The sequence below is a fragment of the Colius striatus genome, chromosome 8 (assembly GCF_028858725.1).
Source record: "Colius striatus isolate bColStr4 chromosome 8, bColStr4.1.hap1, whole genome shotgun sequence".
In the NCBI taxonomy this organism is placed as follows: Eukaryota; Metazoa; Chordata; class Aves; order Coliiformes; family Coliidae; genus Colius; species Colius striatus.
The window spans coordinates 18208724-18226776 of NC_084766.1; the positions used below are offsets into that span (position 1 = coordinate 18208724).

The following is an 18053-nucleotide window of genomic DNA, read 5'->3' on the forward strand; positions in this document are numbered from 1 at the left end:
AAAGGTGTTAAAAATCAGTTAGGAGAGGAGGGAATGTTTTTCTCTTCCATTACAGAACAATCTCTGTGAAGGCAGAGCCCTCTGTGCATACAAAGCACCAATACTTCGATGAATGTTTATGCCTTTGCTGAATCATGTTGAAGTGTTAATGGAAGCAGAAGGAAAAAACCAATCTGGCTATTTTGCTAACATGTTTAAAAGCAATTTTGACTTTCTTGTCTTTCACATTCTTCTTTTTTGGTTTTTTTCTTGGACACCTGAAAGATGATCACTTCTCTGCTGTTACTTCAAACATAGAAATATTTACATAGTGTGACATAAATCATGAGAAAGCCCAGACTCACTCTTGTACTGATGATCCAAAATGGATAAACCTACCATTTCTGGCTGGTGAAAAAAAAAAATCCTCTCTCCCTTTGGAAACTTCTCCCTTGTCTGCCTTGGATCTCACCAATAATAAGGTTTTGTAGACATATTATGTGCAAAAAGCCTTTGTCAAAGTACTGCAGAACACAGACAGGCTCTTTCAGTCTGTGTCCTAGTGGAGAGCCTGGGATTGCTCCGCCAGCAGCAGGTTAACATTAGGAAGCACCAAGAAGTGCACATGTACACGGTGGGGACTTGTTTCTCTCCCTCCCATCTGACCATCATCCCCAGCTGGGTCACGGTCCCTCTCAGCTCAGCTCTGCTCTGTCACGGTTCCTTGCCCCAGCCACGATTATTAGCAGCTGTGTTGTGTTAAAAACAACAAGTAAATGAGCACCTTTGGTTGCATTTATTTTGCAGGCATAATTAAAATAATAGGTGACTCGGTGTTTTGAAATGAGGTGCAGAGTGTGCTCTGTGTGTGTGCCAGCGTGCATTCCAATATGCATTCCGTGTCCTCCCCTACCGACCCACAGCCTTGTTAGTCCCTGTGTGAAAGCCCTTCTTCTCTTGCCGCTGCCCTCTGGTTAGGGGCACAGCCAGTCCTCGAAAAAGAAGATTGTGCTGTTCAGACAGAAATCCAACTTACAGACAGGTCCCAAATTGTCAAAGCTCGCTGCAACAGCTCATGCAGATTTTTAATGAATTTGGGTTTCTCTCCCTTATGTTGGTCACAGCTGAGATTTTCTTTTGTACAGAATGTAACGAGGTAACAAAAGTGTTTTGTTTTGTTTTCTTTAATTTCATCAGGGATCAACCAACGTGGTTTACCAAGCCCATCATGTCAGCAGGAGTAAGAGAGGACAAGTCGTTGGTACCCGGGGTGGATTTCGAGGCTGCACGGTTTGGCTGACAGGTATTTATGTCTGGGTGTGAAAGCAAGGCTTCACGCGGGAACCCCAACTGCGTACATAAGCATGGCTCAAAGGTGGGGATTTGGGATCCACGGGAAATACCAGTGCTACCTGGGAACTGGCAATTACAAAACTCTTACTCATGGGAAACACAGACACATGATGCTGATGCAGCAACGTATTCTCCCTAGCAGTTGCTGTCCACAACTAATGTTTTTATTCCTTTCCCAGCTGTTATCAGGCTCCTTTGAACACGTTTGTTATTCCCGGGTGTGTGGCTGAGAAGCCTTGGCTCAAATCCAACCAATCCTTGGCAATGTAATGTGCCTAGAGCTGTCCAAAATAGCAGGCAGATGTTTTCATTTGGGGTCAATGGGAAATTTATTGGGACATGTAGGTTTACTGGGTTTAAGGTGACCTCATGAGCAGCACAAGGCAGTTCTCTGAAGAATAAATACTCCCAGACAACAAGTTGCACTGAAAGCAATTCCTTGCAGAGCCATTGCAGGTTTCTTGTGTTATTTCTTGTTTCATACACTTTCTGATATGTTGCACTTCTGCTTTGAAAAATAAAATCATTGTTTGGAGATTAGGGACTGCTAGAAGTGAAAAATGCATTTGTTCACTAATATTTACACAACTCTGTCTTTCGCTGCTTGTCAAGCTCTTTCTTTGCTTATTCAATATTGGTAATTTCTTTGGCTGTCAGAAGTTGTTGAAAGATGTACTTGGGAGGGTGTGTAAAGCCAGTGTGATTTGCCTTCATGTCAGTTTATGTACTGGATATTGGATTAAAACACATTTCTGTGTTGTTCTTCTCTTCAATACTGAAAGAAGCAGTCTGTTGTACTACAAAAACCAAAGGCACGGCCAGCAGTATTCATCTCTGCCCCGTCAGGTTTCTTTTCCAGCATAAATGTCTCGGTTCTGCATCAGACCAAAAGTCCACATCACCTAGGGGCCTTGCCTCCATGAGTGGTCAATAGTAGGTGTCATGCAAAGGGTGAGCGGATGATTCTGTATCCATAGGAGACTCCCCAAGGCTAAGTGTTTCCTGAGACAGATGTAGTGTTTGGAGATGCTGTCTCTCCTAAGTCAAGGTCCTCTTCCATCTCAAGTTGTTTTCAACACATGGATCCCCACCCAAGGGAAAAGAGGAGCTTGGTTCTGCAGGGGCACTTGCTGCTTTCTGAGACCATTGGTAACAAGTGCTTTTTGTGCAAGTGGATGGAGGTGGGATAGGAAACAGCCACCTTAATTTTGGATCATTGTCTTTTTGGCTGATGGCTGCATGAGACATGGGCAGCTGAAGATGTGTTGATTGTCTACACGACCATCCTGCCCCTGCTTGCGTGGATCTGTGGGTGCTGCTCCTGCAGAAGGAGGTATCCATGGTTGCAGAGGGGCAATTGCTGCTGGAGCCTGTCCCACCCCACACACACAACCCCCACTCCTTCAATCTGGGAGAGCAGTTGGCTGTCATAGGGGGAACAGAAGGAAGAAGAGAAGGATGCTGGGAGACTTACAAGCAACAGAATCTGTTCAGGCTTTCCCTACTTACTGGTACTTATTTGTCCCACCATGCAAGAGGTACTTTTGCAGCACTGTTGGGTCAAACCCTTCCAGACACTGGAATGTAGAAGCTTTTCTCATGGCATTAATGCCACATATTCAATAAGAAGTGTTGAGCAGGGCTCTGATACTGTGATACTGTGTGCTAAAAAGATGAATCCAACCTCACTACCTCATTTCTTCTGACAGCAACTTCAGGCAAAGGGAGTTCTGTTGCCCACATCCCAGGAGTCACTGTCATTTTCACTCTTCAAACCTGAACTTGGCTTTTCTGGCTCCAACAGGCCTTTCTGGAGCTGGCAAGACAACCATTGGCTTTGCTTTGGAAGAGTACTTGGTCTCTAATGGCATCCCTTGCTATTCCCTGGATGGTGATAATGTTCGGCATGGCTTGAATAAAAACCTGGGCTTCTCAGCGGCTGACCGCGAGGAGAACATTCGCCGCATCGCAGAGGTCGCCAGGCTGTTTGCTGATGCTGGGCTCGTCTGCATCACTAGTTTCATCTCTCCTTTCGCCAAGGTAAACTCACTGCATCATATTCTGCTCTCCTCTGTGCAGCACTGGTCTCATCATTGTTCTTGGGGAAGAGAGATTTCAGCAGAGGACTTCCTCTATCTGCCATCAAGTGCTCCTTCTCTATTCTGTTGTAAAGCTGTAACAATACACAAAACTACATGCCATCAGTACTAATTTCTGGAGGGCAGTTTGATGTGACCTCTTTGAATACATTCAGCATTACAAATTGATTAAAAGCTAAGAGAAGTTTAAAATCTCCCTACAGAGGATCCTAGTATTATCTTGTTAGGATACAAAAGAGACACAGAAACAATGGCCTGTCATAGTGCAATCCCTTCTCTGTTTGAGTAAGTACTGATTGGGGTTTTATACTTGCTGAGAATACCACATAGCTGCCATTATCAAGCTGATACAAGTAGTTCCTTTTTTCCACACAGAGGAGATAATTGTTCACATGCTAAAGTTCTGCTGTCCTGCTTAATGAAGAGATCTTCTTGATGCTTCAGATGGAAAAAGCTGAAAACAGATCAAAGTTGTAGATTTTTAATTTTTAAAAGAATCTGTAAAGAAAAGGAGGGAAGGGAGATGAAAAACCCGTATTAGATTTTGCACAAATGTAATAAATCTATACCTCTGAATTCCAAGGCATGTCATGTAGTAGGAAGGTGCTTGCTGCAATTCAGACAGATACAATTTCCCCATCTTTCTTCTAACAGGATCGTCAAAATGCACGGAAAATTCATGAGGCAGCTGGACTTCCTTTCTTTGAAATCTTTGTAGATGCTCCTCTAAATATTTGTGAGAGCAGAGATGTGAAGGGCCTGTACAAAAAGGCAAGAGCTGGAGAGATCAAAGGTATGGAAGAGCAATCTCTTATTTTGCCTTTTGTTTTCCAAGGCACTGGATAGCTTGTGGCTGCAGCTCTGCACGCAGAGGTGGGATACTAAAGGCTCTTTGTGGTGCACAGGAGTATCCTGTTTCCCTGAACTTGCTGTCAAAAGTGTCACTTGTACCCAGCACGGTTGAATGGTCTCTGATTGTGCATTGTTGTTGGCTCTGGGACACTGAGTATCATGTTGAGTAAATTTATTTTGAATTTAATTGTCCATAGGATTCACAGGTATTGACTCGGAGTATGAGAAGCCTGAATCTCCTGAACTAGTCTTGAAAACAAATGTTGCATCAGTGTCTGAGTGTATTCATCAGCTTGTGGAGCTCCTCCAAACACAAGTAGGTCATTTTTACGCTTGTGCTGCTGGCAGCTTTGTAAACCTACTTTTGGATACTGACCTTCTGGTGTGTGCTTAAAAAACAGCACATTACTTAGGATTGTTGCCTGTATCTCTCTTCCAGAACATCGTGCCCCACACCTTGATTATGGATGTTCTTGAGCTGTTTGTACCTGAAAATAAACTTGACAGCATCCGAGCTCAAGCAGAGATGCTGCCATGCATAGAGATCACAAAGGTATCATCAGGCATGGGGACTGTGCTGGAATTCACTCCTTATTTAGCTGTTCAAGGGGTAGAAGCTTCAATATGGATGTTGGTGGAGGGTGGCTCTGTTCCTCTGGGGGGTGCGGTTTGTCGTGAGCTGAAGTGTGGTCCTGTGTGTCCACCCTATGCTGTAGCAAGCTAGGGCTGTCAGTCCCCGTCATTCTGTCAGTACAGCCCCACAAGCAGTTCTACTATGAAACTGCCTGAGTCTGGCTTTAAAGAACTCAACCAAACCAGCCCCCAACGGCTTTCTCTCCCTTTGCAAAGGTTCTGTACTTGAAGCAAAGCAAATGAGAGCCCTGCCATGGTGGAAGGGAAGGAAATGCAACCTGTGAGCGTGATCCGGTGACAGGAGTGCCCTTTGGGTTTGTTTTGCAGCTGGATTTGCAATGGGTGCAGGTGCTGAGCGAAGGCTGGGCCACTCCACTGACCGGCTTCATGCGCGAGGCAGAGTACTTACAAGTGATCCATTTTGGCACCCTGCTGAATGGTACGAATCCCCTGCTCTGCGCTGGCACGGGCTGCTCTGCTTGTCCCCGGCAGCTTCTGTGCGCTCGGATGGGCCGTGTTGTCTCCTCTTTTCACAGAATCACAGAACAGTCAGTGTTGGAAGGGACCTCTAGAGATCTAGTCCAACCTCCTGCTAAAGCAGGTTCACCTAGATCAAGTCACACAGGAACATGTCCAGGCAGGTTTGGAAACGTCCCTGGGCAGCCTGTGCCAAGGACTCCCTCACTGCTCAACTGCAGCGCTCCTTTCCCTTGCCTGTTAAATGTGAGGGCTTGTAAAAGCCCCTGAGGGCTAGAAAGCTGTGCTCCAAAACACACTGAAGGGTACAAAAGGTGACTGTGCTGTGACTGGGATGGGCTCACAGCACTGACATCTTGCATAGTGCTGATCAGTGCAGTGCATAGTGCAGTGGCTGATTTTGGAGCCACTGTGGAACTCTTTTCATGCTTAGTTATAGCAGGGTAAATAAAGATACAAAGCCAAGTGGGTAGGGAGGCTGTCAGGCCGAATTTCAGTCAGGAGGAGAAGGCAGTTGCCCCTTGGAAACAGGAGCAGAGCCTGATTTTACTTTTCCTACACCCTATTTTCCTACATATCCATTATCATAAGTTGAAATTAATCAGATTTATCTATTCATTAACAATGTTAGAGGTACTTCATCACTGGGGAAGTCAGAGTGTTCAGGCAGTGACAGTCCCCAGCTGAGCTTGGGGCAATGGATATTTCTGTGCCATTTCTCAGCTGTAGATGCTGTTGCAGTGGTCTCATGCATGCAGGGTGCTTGCTTTTGGTTTTGTAGACCTAATAACAATCTCTGGCTGTGGGGATTTGGGATTTTGAGTCTTATTGCCCTCCTTCTAGAGGATCCTGTGGTCATGTGGGCTCATGACTTGCCACTGGTATTAGGATTTGGGTACTGTGCAGCAGACACAAAACTCCAGACTGCTAGTTTTGGACCAGAGGAATGTCTGGGGGAGGCTTCTCCTTTCTGACACATCATAACCTTTTACCTCCTGCCTAATGTGCAAATGGTGTTCAAAAGCCCTTGTCCTTGCTACCAGAGCCCCATCTGTGGTCCTAGAGCTGCCTGTTGTGGCTGATGAGGTTGCAGAGGCGCCCTGTAATGACTGCATTGCTCCATAGCTCCGCACTTTGAACGAGAGACTTGTCTCAGAGAGCATCTGGTTTTGGGGTGCCCCGCCCCCAACCTGTTGGTATCACTGAGCACAGCTCCTTTGGGGTCTGTGAACACTTGTTCAAGATTTTATAGAGCTTCATGGGGTCAAGGAAAAAGCCTGGCACATTGGCTTTTTATTTGCAAGGTCTTTGTAGCAGAGGGCATCAGTATCAATCGCTGGTCCACTTTGTCTCCACAAAGGTCTCTAAACGCAACATTTGGGTGCTCAGGCCCACAGGAGGATGTCTGGATAGGAAGGAGAACGTCTCTGGTTTGCTTGGATGAGCTGGAGCAAATGGTGGAGGGTTTTCATCTAATGGTGCTGAGGTTGGGACACAACATTGGCAAAGACAGGGTTGAGGCTGATCTTTCCTGAGTCCTTGGTCCAGCCCTTTTGCCCTGGGGTGTGGGTGACATTTTTGACAGCTCCAGCAGTGTATGAGGTGGGCTACAATTGTTTCGGTGGCCTCATGCAAGTTCTTGCTCCTCTTGCTCGGACTCTGGGCAGTAAAACCCCACCCTGACAGTAACAAGCAGTTGGGCGGGCAAGGTGCTCTGCGTGGGGCCACGGAGGCCGCCGTGAGGCGAGGCGAGGCGAGGCGAGCGTGCGCACCGTGGGGCAGCGGGAGAGCCGTGCAACGTGTGCTGGGCTGTGGCAGGCAGCGAGACCCTGCTCACCCAGGATTTTAAACCAGCTGCTTTAGTTCTTAGAACAGCTGCTGAAACTAATGTCCGTGAGTGTTAATTATCTTAATTGTGTTTGCATTCTCCCAGGAAGAAATTGCTCTGTAGCTGGTATGTATATAACTGTTCCTAGGCTCTAAGGAAATTGCTACAATTAGATGTTTTGCTAGAAATTAATTTTTTGAGATGAAAAAAAAATTATCAAGGCTCAACACAATCACAGCCTGTTTCTGATTCAGATGGTTCTGAAGTGGCACGGCACACCCTGTGTCTTGCTGACTGCTTTTCGCCTGCATCTCAGTCATCTAATTTTGTGATTACCTTCACTGGAGTGATTTTTTAAGGGGTTTTTTTTTTGGCAACGGAGCCTGGAGATCCTCTGTTTTGGCATTATTTGTTGGTTTCATAATCCAGCTTTCTTCATACTGACTTTTTTGAGTGATCATTGATTGATACAATTTAACCAGCTGTATGCAGCTGGTATTGACTGGATCCCGTGTGATTATAGCTCTGATTGTTCATGAAGGTGATTGAAAATTGTTGTCTGGCAGACAAATGATGTCTACTCCTGAATTAAAAGTAAATGCAAGCAATTTAAATCTATTTTTTTTTAATGTACATCATAGTTAAAGATCTCAAGACTCTCAAGAGTCCAAAATTATTTTAGTCAGATCAGAACAAATTGAATCAGTGATTTGTTTGTTCTTGTTTGTGAATGGAAAACTGTGGGAGGGACTGATTTGTCTACATTAATACTGGGATATCCAAGGAGAAATGGGAGGACCTTAGTGGAGTAGGGTAAAACCGATGTGAATTCCAGGTGTTTGGAGTCAACACTGAAGTTAGAAACTCACTGTGCAAACACAGACTCAATGTACACATACATAGAAAATAGATCCAAAATAGGCTCTGCAGAGATATAAAGGAAGAGGAGTTAACAGCATTAGAGACAGCCAGAAAAAAAACCCACAAAGAAACAGCAAAGCATCATGCTGCTTTCCCTGTTGGAAGCAGCAGTACAGGAGGAGTGCAGGTGCTCTGGGGAGCACCAAGCTGGAGCTATCTTCAGAGAGGTTGTTCTCCTGTCAGGGTAAGTTGGGGTTATAGCCAAGGCTGTGTTTTCCAAGCATGTTACATTTTTATCAAAGAGACTTTACAACAAGCAAACTGGAGAAGAACCAGTCTTTCCGGGGAGACAGAGTGCAGAAACTAATGGAATGTGCCAGGTGGTTTTGAGACATCTCTGGCCCAAAGATAAGGAGGTTTCTTACTCCACTACCATCGGTATTAATTAGTAGTGCAGGAAAAAAAATGGGGCAGTGAATAAATTTACATGACTGATGGTGAATCTCTGAGCTAGTCCTGGAAAATCTGACTTTCTGAAGGGAGAACCTGTGCCTCTGAAAACCTCTGTTTACTCAGTGCCTGAGGGCAGTTAAAATCCCTGGAGGGTGTTAAAATCCTCCGCTTCTCTTGCCAGATGGTGTTATCAACCTGAGCATCCCCATCGTGCTGCCCATCTCCACGGAGGACAAGGAGCGTGTGCAGGGCTGCGAGGCACTGGCACTCAGCCACGCAGGCCGGAGGGTGGCCGTGCTGAGGAACCCCGAGTACTTCGAGCACAGGAAGGAGGAGCGCTGCGCCCGCGTCTGGGGCACCACCTGTGCTGAGCACCCACACGTCAAAGTAAGTTTCTCCCCTTGCTGCCCTGGAAAACCTGGCTGGGATGGGGAAGGTGGGCAGGGGCTGGAGAACCAAACTTGTCCAAGGTTTCAAGAGCTGTGGGTGTCCTGTCTCTTCCTCAAGCCCAACTCCTTACTGGGAACCAGCATGTCCCACGCAGGCAGGACTGAACTTTTAGGTTCTTGAGTTAATGCTGCACTTGCTGCTTAACAAGAGTATCAAATAGAAGCGAGAGGTGAGAGAGAAAACGAGCATGCTGCTGTGGAGCTGCTCCATTGCTTACCCTCACCACTGTGCCTCCAAACCCTTTAAGCGTGACCATCAACTTGACCCCCTGAGTTTTCCTGCACTTGGGGTGTGATGATCCCAACAATGCTGCCAAACACTAATACTGCAGATTACTGACTTTTGCACCTTTTTGCTGTATTTTATTCCTCAATTTGGCTGCTTCATACAGGCAGCCAACAAGGGTGTAATATTTTTACATCTTCTCTCTTCCCTTCTCTCTTCTCTGGCAGTACAAAGAACATCATCCTTTAGGGAGAGCTCCAGGTTATACAAGTGACTTGAGCTGCCTGCTCAAAAAGCCTAAAGCTCTGTTAATTCTTTTCCCCTACATTAAAACACCTCTTTTAATTATTCAGCAGCAGATGCTCACCTTGCAACAGGCTTGTTCCTCTTGCATATTCCCAGGAGGAAGGAGTAAGGAGGTGAGGGAAAGTCTTGTGCCATAACTTGCAGACCCGAGCTGCCGGAGCAGGGCCCAGCACCCAGCTGTGTGCAGCAGATGGGACACAGCAGTCAGTGCCTCACTTCTCAGGGTTATGCTGTCATGATGTGCAGTTCACATGTTTTTCACCTACAATGGGAAGGGAAGATCCACCCTACACACTAAGTTAAGCCTAACCCTTTCCAAAGAAGACTGGGAAAGGGAAAAGCAAATGTTTTTCTGTCCACTGTGTAAGGCACATGTGCGTAATTCACAGATGGTGATGGAGAGCGGAGACTGGTTGGTTGGCGGCGACCTCCTTGTGCTGGAGAAGATCCGGTGGAACGACGGGCTGGACCAGTACCGCCTGACACCGCTCAGTCTCAGGCAGAAGTTCAGAGAAATGAATGCTGGTGAGTGCCCTGAGTTGGCACCTGTGACATGGTGCTTTCTGCCCAACCTGGCACTGGGAGGTGTGTGTGGTCTGTGATTACTGTTAAGTTCACAGCACTGGCCAAATGACTTCTGTGTGCCCCCAAAATGGGACTGTTGGGGCGAGCAGATGTCCTGGTTTGGGCTGGGATAGGGTTAACTTCAATGAGGAAGTGGGAAGGGGCACAGCATGGGCAGCTGAGCCGGAGCATTGGGGAGCCAAGGGTCAGGTCGGGAGGAGTTGTGTAGGGTCCCAGATGGGGAGCAAATGCGGCACGCACCATTCCTTTTGTATATCCCCTCATTTACTGTTACAACTGTTCTTCCTGAAATTGTTTCTTCTTATTGCTGTTCTATTAAACTTTTCTTATTTCAACCTATGCTGGCTTTCTCTTTTTCTCTGTTTCCCCTCCCAGTTCTGCCAGGACGGGGAGGAGTGAGCAAGCACCCTTGTGACTCTTTGTCCCCTGGTGGACGAATCCACAACAGCAGTGAGAGGGACACAGGGCAGGGCATGAAAAGTGGTGTGGAGTCTCCTGGGTTAAGGATGGTGCTTGTGATGGGCTGTGGGCCTCTCTGAGCATGGGCTGGAGAGTGCCGAGTATCCTGCTCTGTCCTCCCTGGCAAGGCAAAACATCTCCTTCCACACCCCAGACATTTAAAGCCCTGCTCTGATGTATTTGGCCCTCCTGCATGGGGACAGCTCAGGTATTGATCCCAGCAGGCTGGCAGGTGTTGGACACCGACCTTCACTTTGGGGAGAGAGCACTGGCCCTCCTGAAGGTGCCATTGAGCCTGAAGAAGTGGCAGGTCACTTCAGAAGTCAGGGAACTCAGTGGAGGTGTCCAGTGGTGTATAAAAACATGGTAGGAGAGCTGACAGGACTGAAATCAGCACCAAAGATATGCAATGTAAATAAACTTGACAGAGTGATAAAGGGGCACTGTACATGTACAGAACACTCATCTACAGTATTTAAGGCCTCACTTGTTGAAGACAGGATATATAATCTCACGACTGATTAAATGTACGGTGTGCAAAGGAAGCTGTAGAGTCTGATGGTCAGCAAAAACCCATGGCCCTCTGAATCTTTCCCTTTCAGATGCCGTCTTTGCATTTCAGCTGCGCAACCCCGTCCACAATGGGCACGCCCTGCTCATGAAGGACACGCAGCGCCAGCTTTTGGAGAGGGGTTACAAAAACCCCGTGCTGCTCCTGCACCCCTTGGGAGGATGGACCAAAGATGATGATGTCCCACTAGAGTGGCGGATGAAACAGCACGCAGCGGTGCTGGAGGAGCAAGTCCTGGACCCCAAATCGACCATTGTTGCCATCTTCCCCTCTCCCATGCTCTATGCTGGCCCCACAGAGGTAATGTTGCTGTCAGCCACTCACTGGGATAAAGTGTGAGGCCTGTCCCAGGGAGCTGCTGCTGGCCTGGGCCTGTCCTGGGGGATCTGCTGCCAGCCTGGGCCCATCCCAGGGGAACCTCCTGCCTGCCTGCCTGTGCGGCTCCAGTTGGTAGCCCTTGCCTTGCTGTCAGCTCCCTCTGTAGCCCACCAGCAGCTTGCTGCAAAAGCCATCTCCCAGCAGAGCTTGACTCTGGCACTTTCACAGGCTGTGTGGAGAGCTGGGGAGAAGGAGAGAAACAGACTTGAGCATTTTTTCTGTTGGGCAGGGACACTAATTTATTTTCTCCTAGTGTTTTTGTGTCTCTCCCCAAATCAGTGGGATGAAAGTGGTAGATGCTGAACCTCCCCTGAAGGAGGGAGGACAGGGATGCGTGAGCAACCTTTGCCTGTGCAGGGCTCAAGGGCTGGTGAGCGCTGTCCTTGCACATTCAAAAAGCAAACTTCTGCCTCCACTTGCTGCCAAATCAGAATAAAAGTTCCAGTGTTTCCCTTGAAATAGATGTCCTTAGAAGTGTGATGTTGTGTCAGGTCCAAGCAGTGGAAGATGAGTCTGGGTGGCCTGATCCCTCCCTCCCTCTCCTCCCATGTGTGGATCACTGGAATCTCTTTTGCAGCCCCAGGTAGGTGGCTTGGTGGCTGCTCAGCCCTCAGCCTCCATGTCTCTCGCCTGCAGGTGCAGTGGCACTGCCGCGCTCGCATGATTGCCGGGGCCAATTTCTACATTGTGGGGCGTGACCCTGCAGGCATGCTGCACCCCATGACCAAGAAGGACCTCTATGAGCCCACGCAGGGAGGCAAGGTCCTCAGCATGGCACCGGGCCTGACCTCAGTGGAAATCATCCCCTTCCGAGTGGCTGCTTACAATAAAGTGAAAAGGGCCATGGATTTTTATGACCCAAAAAGGTAAGGCCAGCAGCAGCGTGGCCTGTACAGCCCAGACAGTGCACGCCATGTGACTGCATCTGGCTCACAGCTGGCCAAGGGAAAGGGAAAAGCAGTTGGTGTTCCTCTGTAGGAAAGGGGAAAGAACCTGTGATAGCCACCCACCAACTTTTGCCTCCAGAAGCTGACACCAGGTCACAAAACTGAAGAGGAATGTTTGTAGGCACCAGGGAGGATAGGAAACAATTGGAGAGAAAATGGCAGTAGAAATGCACTTGGACCTGGATAAGCATTGTGTAGAACTCCAGCTCCTCTCAAGGGACTAACCCAACTGCTGCTGATGGGCAGCTTGGACCTGGAGCTGTGGGTGGGTGCCAGGAGGTTTCCGACCACATGCTTGTCAGGGCCGAGGAGCCAGGCTGGGGCCGACTGGGGCTGGCCATGGGATTTCAGCCCGTCTCTGTTTCATGCAGGCACAGCGACTTTGACTTCATCTCAGGAACACGCATGAGGAAACTCGCTCGTGAGGGTGAAAACCCACCAGACGGCTTCATGGCCCCCAAAGCTTGGAAAGTCCTGACCCAGTACTACCAGTCTCTGGAAAAAAAGAATTAACACTACTCCTTCTTCCTAGAAATACTTGTATTAGGAGTGAGCAATGATTGATTGATTCCCTATGACATAGATCAGCTACTTGGCATTTTCGATGCTCTGTCTGTAGAATTTTCCTGCCTGGTTCAGAGTGTTTTTTACTAATCAGAGATACTTTGAGCCTGGCCCTTCTCCCCTTGAAGCTGCCAGGAGTGTCCCCATGGAAGCTGAGAGCGGCTGCAGGAATTTCCACACAGCATGCAGACAGGCCCACTGGATCATCTCAGTGCTGCCAGGGCTATGCACTGGCCTCCAGTGCAGAGCTGGGACCTTGGCGTTGAGATAAAAACATGCCTGTCCTGTGCATGGAGCAGAAATGAAGATGTTCCTTTCTGCTGCCCCTCACCCAGCCCTGCCCAAAGAGCCAGAAGCAGCTGCTAAAGTGAGGAGCAGTTGCTGCTTCTGGAGTGGGAGAGGAGGGAAACATGCACTTGATGCTTGGATCCAGCCACTGCCCTCCAGGCTCTGCCTTAGACAATTTTTGCTAGTCACTGACACAGGTTTTTTAATGCCCTTTTTTAAAAAAAGATATTTTTTTTAATCAGCCTTGACCATCACCAGTTCCTTTTGTGGCCAAGACGATCGCTGACTGTTTTTCCTTGCTTCCACTTGCATGACCTCTCTGGTCAAAACAAAACCTAGGCTGAGCGTTACTCCTGCTCCGAGTTCAGCTTCCTACATGGGCTCAGGGCAATCCTCATGCCCGCGGCCTGCTGGGCCCATGGCCAGGGCAGCAGTCCTGAGAGCTGCACCGTACAGCCCACCAGACGTTCCTCCCTCCACACGATGGGATCTGTCTGTCCATACTACTCCTGTCCGAGAGGTGAATTAAAGGCAAAACAGCAAAATCAGAGTGTGAGGAGGGTCTGAATGACACTGAACCCAGTAAACCATGCAGGAGCTGGCTCGTGCTTGTGCTCACCTGTACCCCTTGCCCATGCGGCTGCAGGATGATGTTGCTGGCTCTGGCTGGGGGCAGATGGGCATCGCAGCAGAGTCCCTGGGTGCCCCCAGCTGCTTGAGAGGGGTGATGGGGCTGAGCTGAACCCCAGCGGCTGGTGGAAAGTTACTGCAGACCTCACTTTCTTTTTTCTCGGACTTGGACTTTGCTGCTGCATACGAGGTGCTTCCCCTGACCTCACAACAGGGCTGAGCCAGGGGACACGAAACCGACCTTCCCCTGCCTTCCTGTGCGTTCATCCCAAGAACATCCCGCTAGCACCTGTGGGCCTGGGGGCAGTGGCCAGGAGCCTCCCAGTGCCTGTGCTGCCCTGGCAGCCTGCTTGTGCTCAGCAAGGCTGCTCAGGGAAGGGGCTGAGCCCGTGGCCCTGCTGTGCCCGTGGGAAGGAGCACATCAGCCCTGGGCCACCATGCTGGGACCTGAGGAGGTTTGGGGGGAGGACAGGTAGGCACTCGTTCTTGCAACAATCTGAACCGATGGTTTTTGTACTTGGCCTCTCTCAGTAGATGCCCCAGGACCAGTTGAACTGTGTTTCAAATGAGATGGAAATAGCATTCTCCTTGTTTTAATCACAAATGGATCTACAATGACACTTCTGCTTTTGATTTAGAATAGGGAGCTGCATTCACAAGCTAAAGCCTGTTTTGCTGTGACTGTGGTACAGCAAAAGTTTGTTCCTTTGTCAGCTGCGTTGGGTTTTTTTCATAGTTTTTTCAAAGCATTTGGAGCTAAGAGACCAAAACTGTATTTTACCTCAAGAATGCTGCGAGGCCCACAGCAGCAGCTGGAGGCACACCAACAGTGGTGCCTTTTATGTTCAGGCCCTCTGGCAGGGGCTCTAGAGGACAAAAGCAATAGCCATTTCTGATTTCAAGAGTTGTCATTCTTGACTGGTAAAATAGTGCTGGTGCTGCTTTTCTTAAAATAACTGGTTAAAAAACCCCTGCAGTAAATCCAAATGGTTACAGCAAAACACAAAGTGTTGTGTTACTCTTCTGAAATAGTGTAGGGTACCGATCACCTCTGATTACCAGAGTACGTGGGCTAGTTCTTTTTTATAGCGTATTTATTAAAGACATGAGACTGGAATTTGTACCTCAACTGATGCATCTCATGATATACTATATTCTGAACTTGATATTCTGCTACAAAACACTCACTTTTAGTACAAATAAATATTTATATGGGTAACTCTTTGTAATTTTTTGGGGGAAAATTACAATGGCAGGGTCCACCTGGGACTGGGGTCAGGAGCCCCCTGCCACACTCTAGCTTTGGGCAGGGCAACAGCTGCCTCTGGAGCCTGTCTCCTGTTAGAAACCTCACCCAGTTAACCTTGTTATTTGCTCTCTGGGCTTTGTAGTGTTGAAGGAATCATGTTTAACAAATGTTGTAATGACACTGCCTTCTGCTTCCCTCCTTCTCCAAGCGACTGGACCAGCACTTCAGCGCCTTCAGCTAAAACCCAGCACTGGCTAGCAAAAAGACACCTTTGCCCCAGCCCTGCTCAAATAAAATAAGCTGTATTGCTGTATTGACAAAATTCAAACACAGACATGGAGTAAAGGGTAGAGAAAACAGATCACCATCACCAGAGATGGACCACACGCCACAGTCCTTTATTTACCTGTTACTTACGACCACTTCAAACTGTCTGTGGTGCAGTATTGGCCTGGCATGATGAGCCGTGGTACAGCTCGGGGACAGTTCAGGTACAGTCTGGGCTGAACATGCTGCTGAGCAGTGACTACTATGGCTGAGCAAGCTCCAAAACATGTTACCTGCCAGTGGGGAATGTCTCTGCCCCTTCCTGATAGAGGATTCAACATTTAAACGCCAAGAAAAACCTGTTTCACATGAAACTCTGCATTACAGCTCAGAGCTAAGCACCAAAGCCGCTCGGCCCCAGCCCGCACCTGCCAACTGCCACTGGGTTTGAGCAGCTGTCCATAGCACTTTGGGAGTGGGGCAGGCCTGGGCCCTTGCCCACGGGCAGGAGCCGACGGTGAAGCCGGGACCAAAGCCCTGGAACGGGGCAATGACGGTGGCCGTGTTCCTGCACGGTAACACCTGCAGCTCCCCCACTCCACAGCAGGCTGCCAGGAGCGCCCGTGCTTCAGCAAGGCCTCCCAAAGCAGCAGCAGGCAAGTAAAAATCCTTGTAAAAACTGCCACTCCAGCTGTGGGAACTGTCCCCAGGGCAATTACAAATAACCTCTTGCACCTCTCCAAACCACTCCTCAAACCTGCAGCAATGCACCACAAGCACAAAGGAAAGGCAAGACCCAGGCACATTCTTGGAGAAACGCAAAAGAGATCAGAGCTCAGCTGGAGGTGCCCCGGCCACTGCAGCCAGACACGAGGCTGTGCTCAATTTGATAATTGCACTCACTTGAGGACACCCTTTACACACAATTACAACCAACTCTGAGGGCCTTCTACTGCCACCTATGCTGGACTTTCCCCCGGAAGAAGGCAGAAGATATAGGGCAAGCTGCTTCACTGCAATTTGTGGGCATAACAACAATGCCAGGGGGCTGGGAGAGCTCCAGGGCCAGTGCAGGCATTGAAACCAGATGGAACTGCTACAGAACTTCAATCAAATTTTCTGAGAAACAAGCTGCCAGTCCTGGAGCTCAGGCTCCCGCATCCTCACAGCAAAATAGTTTTTCCTTATGTTTAAATGGAACTTTTTGGATTTCAGCTTCATCCCATTCCCCCTTGTCCTGATGCTAGAGACAATAGAAAAAAGGGATGCCCCAATCTCCTGATATCCAACATTTATATAGTTATATATATTGAGATCCCCCGTCAGTGTCCTCCAGACTAAACAGCCCCAGTTCCCGCAGCCTTTCCTCATAAGGAAGATGCTCCAGTCCCCTGATCATCTTGGTGGCCCTGCGCTGGACTCTCTCCAGCAGTGGAGCTGTGGAGCTCAGAACTGGACACAAGACTCCAGACGAGGCCTCACCAGGGCAGAGTAGAGGGGGTGGAGAACCTCCCTCGACCTGCTGGCCACACTCTTCTTGATGCATCCCAGGATGCCATTTTAATGCCTTCTTGGCCACGAGGGCACATTGCTGGCTCATGGTTAGTTTATTGTCAATCAGGGCTCCCCGGTCTCTCTCTGCAGAGCTGCTCTCCAGCAGTTCGACCCCCAACCTGTACTGGTGCATGGGGTTGTTCCTTCCCAGATGCAGGACTCTGCACTTGTCCTTGCTGAACCTGATGAGGTTCCTCTCTGCCCAACTCTCAAGCTGGTCGAGATCCTGCTGAATGGCAGCACAGCCTCTGGGGAATCAGCCAGTCCTCCCAGTTTGGTGTCATCAGCCAACTTGCTGAGGGTACACTCTGTCCCCTCATCCAGGTTGTTGATGAAGATGTTGAACAAGACTGGCCCCAGAACGGATCCCTGTGGAACTCCACTGGCCACAGGCCTCCAACTCGACTCTGTGCCATTGATCAGCACCCTCTGGGCTCTGTCATTCAGCCAGCTCTTGATCCACCTCACTGTCCACTCATTCAAACCACATTGCCCACCCTAAAGCTGATTAATCTCTGTTGCTGGTGGTGCATTCACCACACATGACCCAAACAGCAGGAGCCCCAGGAGGTAAGCCATGTTCAGCCCACACTGCAGCAGCCAGCCCTGCATGTCCTTATTTTACTGTTTCACAGCCTTGTACTCAGTGCTGACCTCCCCTTGGTGGCTGGCAAGGCTTGGATGCAGCACACCACCCCCGGGCTTCAGTCCATCCATTACTGATGGGCACTAATTCAACCCAAATGCAATTCAAACAATTATTAGAAGAAAAATCAGGTTATTGGAAACTTACTGAAAATAATTTCACCAAAACACATTTTTCACCACTCACATTTTTAACCCTTTACCTTTATCATCACATAACATTACATTAATTCACTAAAACCAGCAGGTAGAGCAGAACATTGCTCAATTACACTTATAAACCCAAAACTCCCATTTCCTTCTCATCAGTTTTGCAGATCAGGGCATGTGACAAGAGCAAACCATACTGGAAGGCCAATCTGCGCCTCAGCACTGTGCCTGTAACAAACAGCTCACGCTG

The 18053-nt window shown here is 48.6% G+C and overlaps 1 protein-coding gene across 1 annotated transcript in view; it reads left to right on the forward strand.

Annotated features, from left to right (window-relative positions):
• PAPSS2 (3'-phosphoadenosine 5'-phosphosulfate synthase 2) overlaps nt 1-15149 on the forward strand; it is a 31707-nt gene extending 16558 nt beyond the window's left edge. Inside the window, exons 2-12 of the mRNA XM_062001770.1 lie at nt 1177-1282; nt 3137-3372; nt 4086-4224; nt 4481-4599; nt 4723-4836; nt 5244-5355; nt 8717-8922; nt 9906-10041; nt 11163-11431; nt 12146-12375; nt 12828-15149. Of these exons, the coding sequence (XP_061857754.1) occupies nt 1177-1282; nt 3137-3372; nt 4086-4224; nt 4481-4599; nt 4723-4836; nt 5244-5355; nt 8717-8922; nt 9906-10041; nt 11163-11431; nt 12146-12375; nt 12828-12969 (1809 nt within the window). The 3' untranslated portion in view covers nt 12970-15149. The remainder of the gene's footprint in view (nt 1-1176; nt 1283-3136; nt 3373-4085; nt 4225-4480; nt 4600-4722; nt 4837-5243; nt 5356-8716; nt 8923-9905; nt 10042-11162; nt 11432-12145; nt 12376-12827) is intronic.
• The last annotated feature ends 2904 nt before the right edge of the window (nt 15150-18053 follow it).